Consider the following 13,760-nt stretch of genomic DNA (forward strand, 5'->3'; position numbering starts at 1 on the left):
AAAAAAAATGACATCAACAGGACAAGCAACAAAAAACCCAGATAAATTAGAGTTAATTAAAATAAAAAATGTTTGTGCTTCAAAGGACATTGTTAAGAAAGTAAAAGGACCATAGAATGGAAGAAAATATTTGCAAATCTCATAAAGGATTTATATCTAAAGTATATAAAGAATTCATACAACTTAATAATTAAAGGACCAGTCATTCAATTAAAAATATGGGCAAAGGATTGAAATAGAGATTTTTCCCAAGAAGATAGTGAAATAGCTAATATATGCATGAAAAGATGTCAGCACCATTAGTTGTCAGGGAAACGCATATCACCACAGTGAGATACCACTTCATAAGCACCAGGATGGCTTGAATCAAAAAATCAGGTAGTTTAAAAAAAAAAAAAAATCAGGTAGTAAAATTGGTGAGGATGTGGACAATTTGGAACCTTCATACCGTGCTTACAGCAGTGTAAAATGGTATACTACTTCGGAAAATAGTTCACCACTTTCTCAAACTGTTATATGTAGAGTTAACATATAACATATAACTCTAACATATGTAGAATTAACATATGACCTAGCAATTCAGCTCTTAGATATACACCAAAGTGAAATGAAAGCTACATCCATGCAAAAACATGTACATGAATTTCCATAGCAGCAGCATTCATTATAGTTAAAATGTTCATGAGATGAATGAATGAAAAAAAAAAGTAATATATTCATAAAATCTAATATTATTTGGCCAGAAAATGTAATAAATTACTGATAACATGCTCTAGCATGGACGAACATAGAAAATATGTCAATGAAAGAAGCTAGTCACAAAAGAGAACATATTTTGTGAGTCCATTTATATGAAACATACAAAATAGACAAATCTAGAGAAAAGAAAGTAGATTAGTGGGTTCTTTATCCCTGGGTATGATGGGAGGGTAAGTGATAATAGCTAATGGATAGTTTCTTTTTAAGGTTTTAAAGTGACTCTGGTGATGGTTGTTCATATCTGTAAATATACAAAAAAACTAACTGAATTACTCACTTTAAGTGAGTGAATTGTATCTTATGTAAATTATGTCTAAATGAAACTTTTTTTAAAACCCCCAGTGTAGTACTATATAGTCAAGAGGGAACCTCTACATCCTGACTTCTTAAAGAGTGAAGGATTTGGACCCCACATTTAGCCTCAACTTTTAAGCCTCCCACTAGAGGTATGGGCTCCAAAAACACTTAATTCGAAAGCCAGTGTGACTCATAATAATACACACTTTCCCAGCTGCTATTTGGGGTTCAGCTTCCAATCAGAGTGCATCTAGGCACTGACTTTGATCCTCCTGTTTGGGACACTGATGGGTCTTTGCATGGCCTCAACTACTGGGATCTACTAAGGACAATGGAGGAGGCTTGGAAATCAGAAAAATTTATGAGGAGGTAGGGGCTTGCGAGCCAAACTAATTGCTGAGGTTTATCTCCTACTGTCAAGAATAGAAACAGGTCAGAACTGTCTGTTAGGACATTATGACGGGACTGAGACAGGTAACTGTTTTGTCTAATATGCAGAATTCAACAGAGAAAGTCAAAGAAAATGAAGAAACAAAAGAATATGTTCCAAACAAAAGGACAGAATAAATATCCAGAAATAGACCTTAGGAAAGCAGAGATAAGTGAGTTACCTGACAGAGAATTAGAAATAACAGTCATAAGGAGTACCAAACTGGGGTGCCTGGGTGGCTCAATGGGTTAAAGCTAAAGCCTCTGCCTTCGGCTCAGGTCATGATCTCAGGGTCCTGAGATTGAGCCCTGCATCAGGCTCTCTGCTCAGCATGGAGACTGCTTCTCCCCCCACCCCCTGCCTGCCTCTCTGCCTACTTGTGATCTCTCTCTGTCAAATAAAAAAATTTATTTATTTGACAGAGAGAGATCACAAGTAGGCAGAGAGGCAGGCAGAGAGAAAGAGAGAGTTGGAAGCAGGCTCCCTGCTGAGCAGAGAGCCCAATGTGGGACTCGATCCCAGGACCCTGAGATCATGACCTGAGCCGAAGGCAGTGGCTTAACACACTGAGCCACCCAGGCACCCCAAATAAATAAAATCTTTAAAAAGAAAAAGTACCAAACTAATTATAGACCTAAAGAACACAATAACTCACTGAAAAATTTGAGAGGGCTTCAACAGCAGACTAGATCAGTGGGAAGAAAGAATCAGCATACTCAAAAACAAAGCAGTGGAATTCAGTCAAGAGATACAAAAAGAAAAAAGAATGAAAAGGAGTTTAGATCGCATAAGGGACTTACGAGAAATCAAGAGACCAGTATACACATTATAGGGGTCCCAGAAGAAGAAGGTGAGAGAGAGAGAAAAGAGCAAAAATAGTCAAAAAATAATGGCTGAAAATTTCCCTAGCCTGAGGAAAGAAACAGACATCCAGAATCAGGAATCCCAGAGAGTTTTAAGTTAGATGAATCAAAGGAGACCCATACTGCAGCACAAGATAATTAAATTGTCAAAGGTTAAAAGGAGAGAATCTTAAAAGTAGAGAGCAAAAAGCAACTTGTTACTGGCAGGGGATACCCCATAAGACTTTTTAGCAGATTTCTCAGCAAAACCTGTAAACTAGAGGTGCCTGGGTGGCTCAGTCAGTTAAACGTCCATCTTGTGATTTCAGCTCAGGTCATGATCTCAGGGTCATGAGATCAAGCCCAGTGTCAGGCTCCACACACATTGGGGAGTCTGCTTGAGATTCTCTCTCTCTCCTTCTGCCCCTCCCCTGCCTCTCTCAAATAAATAGATAAGTCTTTAGAAAGAACAACAGAAGAAAAACCTGCAGACCAGAAGGCAGTGGGATTATATATTCGAAAGTGCTGAAAGAAGAAATACTGCCAGCCAAGAATACTGTATCTGGCAAAGCTGTCCTTCAGAATGGAAGGGAAGATAAGGAATTTTCCAGATAAACAAAAACTGAAGGACTTAATGACCATTAGACTAACCTTACAAAAAAACATTAAAGGAAATTCTTCAAGCTGAAATAAAAAGATGCTAAGCAGTAACAAGAAAACATACAAAATTCTAAAACTCATGGCTAAAGGTAAATATATAGTTAAACTGAGAATACTGTAATACTACAATGGTGATGGTTAATTCACTTATAAATCTAATATGAAGGTTAAAAGACAAAGTATTAAAAATAAATTTAACTATAATAACTGGTTAATGGATACATGATATAAAGCTACAAATTGTGACATCAAAAATTGAAAATGAGGTAGGGGAACTTTTGTATGTGTGTTGGTATATCACCCTAAAAGAGGCTGTTATTTATAAATATGTAAGCCTCATGGTAACCACAGAGCAAAAGTGTATAGTAAAATATCTAAAATATAAAGGAATTAAAACATGCCACTCCAGTGAATCACCAAAACACAAAGGAAGAGAACAAGAAAGGAACTACAAATCAACCAGGAAGCAGTTAACAAAATGATACTAGTAAGTTCATGCCTATCAATAATTGTTTAAAATGTAGGTAGAAAGTCTCCAACCAAAAGACAGAGAGTACTCAATGGGTAGAAAAATAAGACCCAACTATATGCAGCCTGCAGGAGACTTTAAGGATTTATAAGCTCAAAATGAAAGGATTTCATGCAAGTGGAAACCAAGGGAGAGTATGGGGTAGCTATTCTTAGGTCAGACAAATAGACTTTAAGCCAAAAACTATAACAAGAGGTAAAGAAAGTCATGATATAATGATAGTTGGTCAATTCCTCAAGAGGATATAAATGTAAATATTGATGCAGCCAAATACATAAAGCAAATGTTAGTAGATCTGAATGGAGAGACAACAACACAATAAGGCAGGGAACTTTAAATCCCACATCCCACAATGGATAGATCATCCAGACAGAATATCAGTAAGGAAATCCTTGACTTAAAAGACACAAACCAGATGGACCTGATATACATATATAGAACTTTCCACCTAATAGCAGCAAAATACATATTTTTCTCACGCACACATAGAAATTCTCTGTGATCATAAACTGGGCCATAAAATAGTTATTAATACATTTAAGGAGATTAAAATAGTAGGCATTTTTTTTCTGACCACAGTAGTATGAAATTAAAAATCAATTACAAAAAGAAAACTAGAAAATTTACAAGTGTATGGAAATTAAACAACATGTTCCTGAACAACCAGTGGGTCAAAGAAGAAATCAACAGGGAAATCAAAGTAACTTGAGACAGAGGAAATTGGAAACACAATGTACCTAAAGTTACGGGATGCAGCAAAAGCAGACCTATGAAGAAAATCAATAGCATAAGTGTGTTTATTAAAAAATAAGAAAGATCTCAAGTAAAATAACTAAATTTATATCTCAGGGAACTTAGAGAAAGAACAGACTAAGCCCAAAGTTGGTGGAAGGAAAGAACAAAAATCAGAGTGGAAATAAATGAAATAAACTACAAAGAATATAAAAGATCAATGAAACTAAGAGTTGGGGTTTTTTTGAATAGATAAACTATTAGACTTATGAAGACAAAAAGAGAGGACTTAAAATTATAAATGAAATCAGAGATATTATAACTGATACCAAAGAAGTACAATCATAAGAAACTACCCTGAAAAATTATATGCCAACAAATTGGAAAACCAAGAAGAAATTGGTAAATTCCTGGAAATATACAGCTGTTAAAACTGCATTATGCAGAAATAGACACCTGAGCAGACTGATTACTAGTAAGAAGATTAAATGAGTAATCAATAATCTCCTAGCAAATTGAAGTCTGAAACTAGATGGCTCCACTAGTGAGTTCTAGTTCTTCATGTAAAGAACTAGTATCAATCCTTCTCAATCTCTTCCAAAACACAGAAGAGGAGGGAACACATCCAAACTCATTTCACAAGGCCAGCATTGCCTTGCTGCTAAAGCCAGACAAAGATGCTACAAGAAAAGAAAATTATGGGCTAGTATCCCTGATGAACATAGATGCAAAAGTCTTCAGCAAAGTAGCAAATAAGCTCAACAGTACATTAAAATGATCGTATACCATGATCAAGTAGAATTTGTTCCGGGGATGCAGAAACAGTTCAACAGCCACAAATCAGTAAGTGTGATACACTGTATTAACAAAAAGAAGCATAAATGTCATATGATCCTCTCAATAAATGCGAAAAAGCATTTGATAGAATTCAGTACCCATTCACGATAAAACCTCCCAAGAAACTGTGTATAGAACCAGTGTACCTTGGGCGCCTGGTGGCTCAGTCAGTTAAGCATCTGACTCTTAGTTTGGGCTCAGGTCATGCCTCAGGGTCCTGAGATCAAGCTCTGGATCAGGCTCCATGATCTCTCATTCTCTCTTTCCAGAATAAATAAAATCTTAAAGGGCGGGGGCAGTGTACCTCAACGTAATAACAAAGGCCATAAATCACTAGCCCACAACAAACATCATAGTTAATGATGAAACACTGAAAGCTTTTCCTATAAGATTAGAAACAAAAGATGCAGGGCGCCTGGGTGGCTCAGTGGGTTAAAGCCTCTGCCTTCGGCTCAGGTCATGATCCCAGAGTCCTGGGATCGAGCCTTGCATCGGGCTCTCTGCTTGGCGGGGAGCCTGCTTCCTCCTCTCTCTCTCTCTCTGCCTGCCTCTCTGCCTACTTGTGATCTCTGTCTGTCAAATAAATAAATAAAATCTTTAAAAAAAAAAAAAAAGAAACAAAAGATGCTTGCTCTCACCATTTTAACTCAGCATGGCCTTTTAATGTGTTGTAGACAGTAGAATAAGTTCAAAGAACTTAACTGAAAAAAAAATTAAATGGGGAGGACTGAATACTGAACAGTGGTGATCTTGGTAACTTCAAAGGTGTGTAGTGGAGGGAAAAAAGACGTAACCAAGTGAGGGGTAACTATAAATAGCAAGTGATTGTTGTGTAAAATGCCAAGAAGTAAAGCTTCAAAAAGGAACAGTGCTCTGGAGCTAGAGATGCCCTGTGTTTGGGAAGTTGTTAGTTGGGTTGTAGCAGTTAGAGAGCTATTCTTACCTTTGAGAGAGAGATTTCTGTAGATCAGTAGTTGTCAACTGAGGGGCAGTTTTCTCCTACTCCCAGCCCCATGGCACATTTTGTAATGTCTAGAGGGGTACAAAATGTACAGGATAGCTCCCAATGACCAAGAATTATCTGACCGACCGTTGAAGTAGTGCTAAATTTGAGAAACCCTGCTTTAGATTTTTAAAAGTGAGAAAAGGAACATTTATTGAGTATCTGTTTCTTCCAAGAAATGTAGGAACATGATCTAATTTGAAGGTAGTAATTATATGCTATTCTCTTGAGAAATTAAAGACAGAAATGGGGCACCTGGCTGGCTCAGTTAAAAGAGCATGTGACTCTTGACCCAGGGTCTTGAGTTTGAGCCCCACGTTGGGTATAGAGACTGCTTAAATAAACTTAAAAAAAAGAAGGGGAAAAAGTATAGCAACTAGCATGAAAGGGAAGCAAAGTTGAAAGAATTAATAACAAATACTTAGCACAGTGTCTGGTACATTTAATAAATTTTGCTTTTATTTTTAATAACATGTTCATGAAGACTTCAGTAAGTCCTTTACAGGTATCTGTTCAGTACCAGTTATTTTAGGAGGACAAAAATGAAGTATACATGTATTTGTATGCTTACTTTCCTTATCAATTTACAAACTTTTGGGGACTCTTAATCTCAAAAAACAAACAGGGTTGCTGGGGGTTGGGGGAATAGGGATGGAGTGGCTGGGTGATGGACATTGGGGAGGGTATGTGCTATGGTGAGGGCTGTGAAATGTGTAAACCGATGATTCATAGACTTGTTCCCCTGGGGCAAATAGTCCATTATATGTTAATAAAAATAATTTTTTAAAAAAATTCACAAACTTTTTGTAAGTGGGGTATCTGTTTTTCTTATTTCTATATCACACATGGAATTAATCTTGCCATAATTAACCCTAAATAACATATTTTTGCTTAATGGAAGAAGGCATATTTATGAATTCTTCACAAAAACAGCATGAGCTTTTAACTCATTGAATTATAGATAATTCTTTACCTTCTTTTCCTCCCTGCTAGACCATAAGCAGTGTAAGAGTAGAGCAAGTTAGTTTAACCATCTCTGTATCACTCAAGACCTAACACCATGCCTGGCACATAATAGCTGCCCAGAAAAGAAAAATGTTTGTTAAATAAATGAATGAGATCATAATCAGGGTCAGTAGTTTATTTTTGAATACTAGCTGTTGGCATCCCAGAGGAAGGAGAATATAATATGAAAATATTTATCAGATAGTCTTCTCCCTAATGTGAGTCTTTTGCTTAACATATCTTCTTTAATGTTTAGAACTTTAGAAGGTTTTCAATTAGAAAACTGTAGTGCAACTGAAACTTCTTTTAATGTTCTTTTGCTTTTTTTTTTTTACCTCTACAGTGCTGAATTATCCCAAGGTCGGTACTGGAATGGGCTTGGCTCTCCTCCAGATTCCCTATCTCCTGGGAGTGATGTGGATTGTAGCAGTGAGCTGAATGATCCTCAGTATGACCAGAGTCTCCTGGAGAGCTTATTTTACACGGCACCTGTAAGTCATTGAATCTACAGCTTTGGAAATTAGAGAACAAGACTTGTCAGATATTTTATATATGTCATTGTTCTTTTCCTTTTAAAATTTTTAAAAAAATTAATATGTAGCATACTATTTGTTTCAGGGGTACAGGTCTGTGAATCATCAGTCTTACACAATTCACAGCACTCACCGTAGTATATACCCTCCACAGTGTCCATAACCCAGTCACCCTATCCCTCCCCCCAACCTCTAGCAACCCTCAGTTTGTTTCCTGAAATCAAGAGTACATGTCATTTTATAGATGAGGAGACAGGCCTAGTAAGGTTAAGAATTTTAGAGGTGGCTGGCTGGCTCAGTTGGTACAGCATGGGACTCTTGATCTCAAGGTTGTGAGTTCTAGCCTCATATTAAGTATATATAGAGCTTACTTTAAAAAAAAAAAAAAAAGCATTTAGAGAGATAGAGGATATGAAATGGTAAAAGAAAGAATGACCCGTCTAGAGAAGCAAGGGATCTAATTTGAACTGACGAGAAGATATGTGCGAAAGTCATCATCAGTAAGGCAGCCTGGCATATTGCAGAAAGCCTTTGAATATCAGGTGAGGAGAAATGACATGATCAAACTGGTGGTTAAGGAACGTTAATCTAGCAAAGATTTAGGGAGCTAATTTAGGGGAGAATACCTGGAAGGAGATAGGAAGCTACTGGGTTATTTGAGGTATGTATGAGAGTGACAGCAATGCGGTTGGAAGCGAAGAGATGAATTTAAAAGATATTATGAATTATTAGCATTTCATGACTTTCTGTTTTAAAAATCATCACTGAGGGGCACCTGGGTGGCTCAGTGAGTTAAGGCCTCTGCCTTGGGCTCAGGTCATGATCCCAGAGTCCTAGGTTCGAGCCCTGCGTCGGGTGCTCTGCTCAGCAGGGAGCCTGCTTTCTCCTATCTCTCTCTCTGCCTGCCTCTCTGCCTACTTGTAATCTCTCTGTCAAATAAATAAATAAAATCTTTAAAAAAAAAAAATCATCACTGATACTCTGTTACTTGTGGGATAAAGAGAGAATTTAAATTTATTACACATTATTTTATTTGTATTTTTGTTTTGTTTTGTTTTTATTAACATATATTATTTGCCCCGGGGGTACAGGTTTGTGGATCATCAGGCTTACACATTTCTCAACACTCACCATACTCTCCCCAATGTCTACAACCCAGCCACCCTTTCCCTACCCACCACCAGCCCCCAGCAACCCCAGCAAACAATCAGTTTGTCTTGTGACATTAAGAGTCTCTTATGGCTTGTCTCCCTCCCAATCCCATCTTGTTTCATTTTTCCCTTCCCTCTCCCGACAACTCCCCACCCTCCCTCAAATTCTTCATATCAGAGAGATCATATAATTGTCTTTCTCTGATAGACTTATTTTGCTCAATGTAACACCTTCTAGTTCTATCCACATCATTGCAAATGGCAAGATTTAATTTCTTTTGATGGCTGCATAGTATTCCACAGTACATATATACCACATCTTCTTTATCCTATAATCTGTTGATCGACATCTAGGTTCTTTCCTTAGTTTGGCTATTGTGCACCTTGCTGCTATAAACATTCAGGTGCTTGTGCCCTTCAGATCACTACTTTTTTTTTTTTTTTTTTAGATTATTTATTTATTTATTTGCCATAGAGAGAGATCACAAGTAGGCAGAGAGAGAGGGAGAAGCAGGCTCCCCGCTGAGCAGAGAGCCCCATGCAGGGCTCGATCCCAAAACCCTGAGACCATGACCTGAGCCAAAGACAGAGGCTTAACCCACTGAGCCACCCAGGTGCCCCAGATCACTACATTTGTATCTTTAGGGTAGATACCCAGTAGTGTGATTGCTGGGTCATAGGGTAGCTCTATTTTCAACTTTTTGAGGAACCTCCATGTTGTTTTCCAGAGTGGCTGCACCAGTTTGCATTCCCACCAACAGTGTAGGAGAGCTCCCCCTTCTCAGCATCCTCTCCAATATCTGTTGTTTCCTGACTGTTAATTTTACCATTCTGACTGGTGTGAGGTGGTATCTCATTGTGGTTTTGACTTGTATTTCCCTGATGCTGAGTGATGTAGAGCACTTTTTCATGTGTCTCTTAGCCATCTTGATGTCTTCTTTGCAGAAATATCTATTCATGTCTTTTGCCCATTTCATGATGGGATTATTTGTTCTTTAGGTGTTGAGTTTGATAAATTATTTTTGCTTTTTTATAATTTTTTAGCATTTTTTTTTAATTTTTATTTTTTATAAACATATATTTTTATCCCCAGGGGTACAGGTCTGTGAATCGCCAGGTTTACACACTTCACAGCACTCACCAAAGCACATACCCTCCCCAATGTCCATAACCCCACCCCCCGAGTTTGATAAATTTTTTTACAGATTTTGGATACTAGCCGTTTATCCATATGTCACTAGCAAATATCTTCTCCCATTCTGTCAGTTGTCTTTTGGTTTTGTTGACTTTCCTTTTTGTTGTGCAAAAGCTTTTGATCTTGATGAAGTCCCAGTAGTTCATTTTTGCCCTTGCTTCCCTTGCCTTTGGTGATTTTTCTAGGAAGAAGTTGCTGCAGCTGAGATCAAAGAGGTTACTGCCTGTATTCTCCTTAAGGATTTTGATGGATTCCTGTCTCACATGGAGGTCTTTCATCCATTTTTAGTCTATTTTTGTGTGTGGTATAAGGAAATGGTCCAGTTTCATTCTTCTGCGTGTGGCTATCCAATCTTCCCAACACCATTTGTTGAAGAGACAACAAATTCTATTCTGTTCCATTGATCTGTGTCCTTTTTTCTGTCAGTACCATACTGTCTTGATTACAGCTTTGTAATAGAGCTTAAAATCTGGAATTGTGATGCCACCAACTTTGGCTTTCTTTTTCAACATTTTTCTGGCTATTTGGGGTCTTTTCTGGTTCCCTATGAATTTTAGGATACTTTGTTCCATTTCTTTGGAAAAAATTGATAGTATTTTGATAGGGATTGCATTAAATGTATAGATTGCTTTAGGTAGCATAGACATTTTCACAATATTTGTTCTTCCAATCTATGAGCATGGAACGTTTTTCCATTTCTTCATGTCTTCCTCAGTTTTGTTCATGAGTACTTTATAGTTTCTGAGTACAGATTGTTTGCCTCTTTTGTTAGGTTTATTCCTAGGTACCTTATGGTTTTGGGTGCAATTGTAAATGGGATCGACTCCTTAATTTCTCTTTCTTCTGTCTTGCTGTTGGTGTATAGAAATGCAACTGATTTCTGTGCGTTTATTTTATATCCTGGCACTTCACTGAATTCCTGTGTGAGTGGAGTTTTGGAGTGGAGTCTTTTGGGTTTTCCACATAAAACCCACATAAAGTATCATATCATCTGCAAAACTGAGAGACGACTTCTTTGCCAATTTGAATGGCTTTTATTTCTTTTCATTGTCTGATTGCTGAGGCGTGGACTTCTAGTACTATGTTGAATAGCAGTGGTGATAATGTACATCCCTGCCATGTTCCTGACCTTAGGGGAAAAGCTCTCAATTTTTCCCCATTGAGAATGGTATTCACTGTGGATTTTTCATAGATGGCTTTGATGATACTGAGGTATGTACCCTCTATCCCTACACTGTGAAGAGTTTTGATGAAGAATGAATGCTGTACTTTGTCAAATGCTTTTTCAGCATCTATTGAGAGTATCATATAGTTCTTGTTCTTTCTTTTATTAATGTATTATATCACATTGATTGATATCTGGATGTTGAACCAGCCTTGCAGCCCAGGAATAAATCCCATGTGGTCATGGTAAATCATCCTTTTAATATACTGTTGGATCCTACTGGCTGGTTTTTTGGTGAGAATTTTTGCATCCGTGTTCAAGGATAGTGGTAAGTCATCTTTTTGATGGGGTCTTTGTCTGGTTTGGGGATCAAGGTAATGCTGCCTCATAAAATGAGTTTGGAAGTTTTCTATCCATTTCTATGTTTTGGAACAGTTTCAGGAGAATAGGTATTAATTCTTCTTTAAATGTTTGGTAGAATTCCAAACATATATATACAGATATATTCCCCAGTATATCTGTAATGTCCAGAAGCCGTCTGGCCCTGGGCCCGTTTGTTGGGAGATTTTTGATGACTGCTTCAATTTCTTACTGGTTATGGGTCTGGTCAGGTTTTCTATTTCTTCCTGGTTCAGTTGTGGTAGTTTATATGTCTCTAGGAGTGCATCCATTTCTTCCAGATTGTCCAATTTGCTGGCATATAGTTGCTCATAATATGTTCTTAAAATTGTTTGTATTTCTTTGGTGTTGGTTGTGATCTCTTCTCTTTCATTCATGATTTTATAATTTGGGTCCTTTCTCTTTTCTTTTTGATAAGTCTGGCCAGGGGTTTATGAATCTTATTAATTCTTTCAATGAACCAGCTCCCAGTTTCATTGATTTGTTCTACTGTTCTTTTGGTTTCTATTTCATTGATTTCTGCTCTCATCTTTATTATTTCTCTTCTCCTGCAGGTTTAGGCTTTCTTTGTTGTTCTTTCTCCAGCTCCTTTAGGTGTAGGTTTAGGTTGTATACTTGAGACATTGTTTCTTGACAAAGGCTTGTATTACTATACTTTCCTCTCAGGACCTCCTTTGCTGTGTCCCAAAGATTCTGAACAGTTGTGTTTTCATTTTCATTTGTTCCCATGAATTTCTTAAATTTTTCCTTAATTTTCTGGTTGACCCATTCATTCTTTAGTAGAATGCTCTTTAGCCTCCATATATTTGAGTTCTTTCCAACTTTCCTCTTGTGATTGAATTCTAGTTTCAGAGTATTGTGGTCTGAAAATATGCAGGGAATGATCCCAATCTTTTGGTACTGGTTGAGACCTGATTTGTGACCCAGGATGTGATCTGTTCTAGAGAATGTTCCATGTGCACTAGAGAAGAATGTGTATTCTGTTGCTTTGGGATGGAATACTCTGAATATATCTGTAATGTCCATCTGGTCCGGTGTGTCATTTAAAGCGTTTATTTCCTTGTTGGTATTTTCTTAGATGATCTGTCCATTTCAGTGAGGGGGTTGTTAAAGTCCCCTACTATTATTGTATTATTGTTGTTGAAATTCTTTGCTTTTGTTACTAATTGCCTTATATAATTGGCTGCTCCCATGTTAGGGGCATAGATACTTAAAATTGTTAGAACTTCTTATTGGACAGACCATTTAAGTATGATATAATGTCCTTCCTCATCTCTTATTATAGTCTTTGGCTTAAAATCTAATTTGTCTGATATAAGGATTGCCACCCCAACTTTCTTTTGATGTCCATTAGCATGGTAAATTGTTTTCCACCCCCTCACTTTAAATCTGGAGGTGTCTTTGGGTCTAAAATGAGTTTCTTGTAGACAGCATTTCGATGGGTCTTGTTTTTTATCCGTTCTGATACCCTGTGACTTTGATTAGGGCATTTAGCCTCTACATTCAGGATAACTATTGAAAGATATAAATTTAGTGCCATTGTATTGCCTGTAAGGTGACTGTTACTGTATATTGTCTCTGTTCCTTTCGGGTCTATTACTTTTAAGGTCTCTCTTTGCTTAGAGGACCCCTTTCAATATGTCCTGTAGGGCTGGTCTGGTGTTTGCAAATTCTTTTTTTTTTTTTAAGATTTTATTTATTTATTTGACAGAGAGAGGTTACAAGTAGGCAGAGAGAGAGAGGAGGAAACAGGCTCCCTGCTAAGCAGAGAGCCTGATGCGGGGCTCAATCCCAGGACCCTGGGCTCATGACCTGAGCCAAGGCAGAGGCTTTAACCTGCTGAGCCACCCAGGTGCCCCTGGTGTTTGCAAATTCTTTTAATGTTTGTTTGTCCTGAGAGCTTTTTATCATTCCTTCTATTTTCTTTCTTTCTTTTTTTTTTTTTAAGATTTTATCCATTTACTTGACAGACAGATCACAAGTAGGCAGAGAGGCAAGCAGAGAGAGGGGAGGAAGCAAGCTCCCTGGTAAGCAGAGAGCCCGATGTGGGGCTTGATCCCAGGACCCTGGGATCATGACCTGAGCTGAAGGCAGAGGCTTTAACCCACTGAGCCACCCAGACACCCCTCTCCTTCTATTTTCAATGATAGCCTAGCTGGATATAGTATTCTTGGCTGCATATTTTTCTCGTTTAGTGCTCTGAAAATATCATGCCAGTCCTTT

General features: G+C 37.6%; 1 protein-coding gene across 29 annotated transcripts in view; it reads left to right on the plus strand.

Annotated features, from left to right (window-relative positions):
- The window catches only part of C2CD3 (C2 domain containing 3 centriole elongation regulator), a 147,214-nt gene that overhangs the window by 33,738 nt on the left and 99,716 nt on the right, over positions 1 to 13,760 (plus strand). For all 29 annotated transcript variants that reach the window (XR_014316447.1, XR_014316448.1, XR_014316449.1 and 26 more), the window contains one exon: positions 7,438 to 7,585. Coding sequence is in view for 23 of the 29 variants with exons in the window: in XM_082749690.1 (XP_082605816.1) it covers positions 7,438 to 7,585 (148 nt within the window). In the remaining 6 variants the exon portion in view is untranslated. The remainder of the gene's footprint in view (positions 1 to 7,437; positions 7,586 to 13,760) is intronic.

Source organism: Mustela nivalis (genome assembly GCF_964662115.1).
Source record: "Mustela nivalis genome assembly, chromosome: 9".
NCBI classification, from domain to species: Eukaryota; Metazoa; Chordata; class Mammalia; order Carnivora; family Mustelidae; genus Mustela; species Mustela nivalis.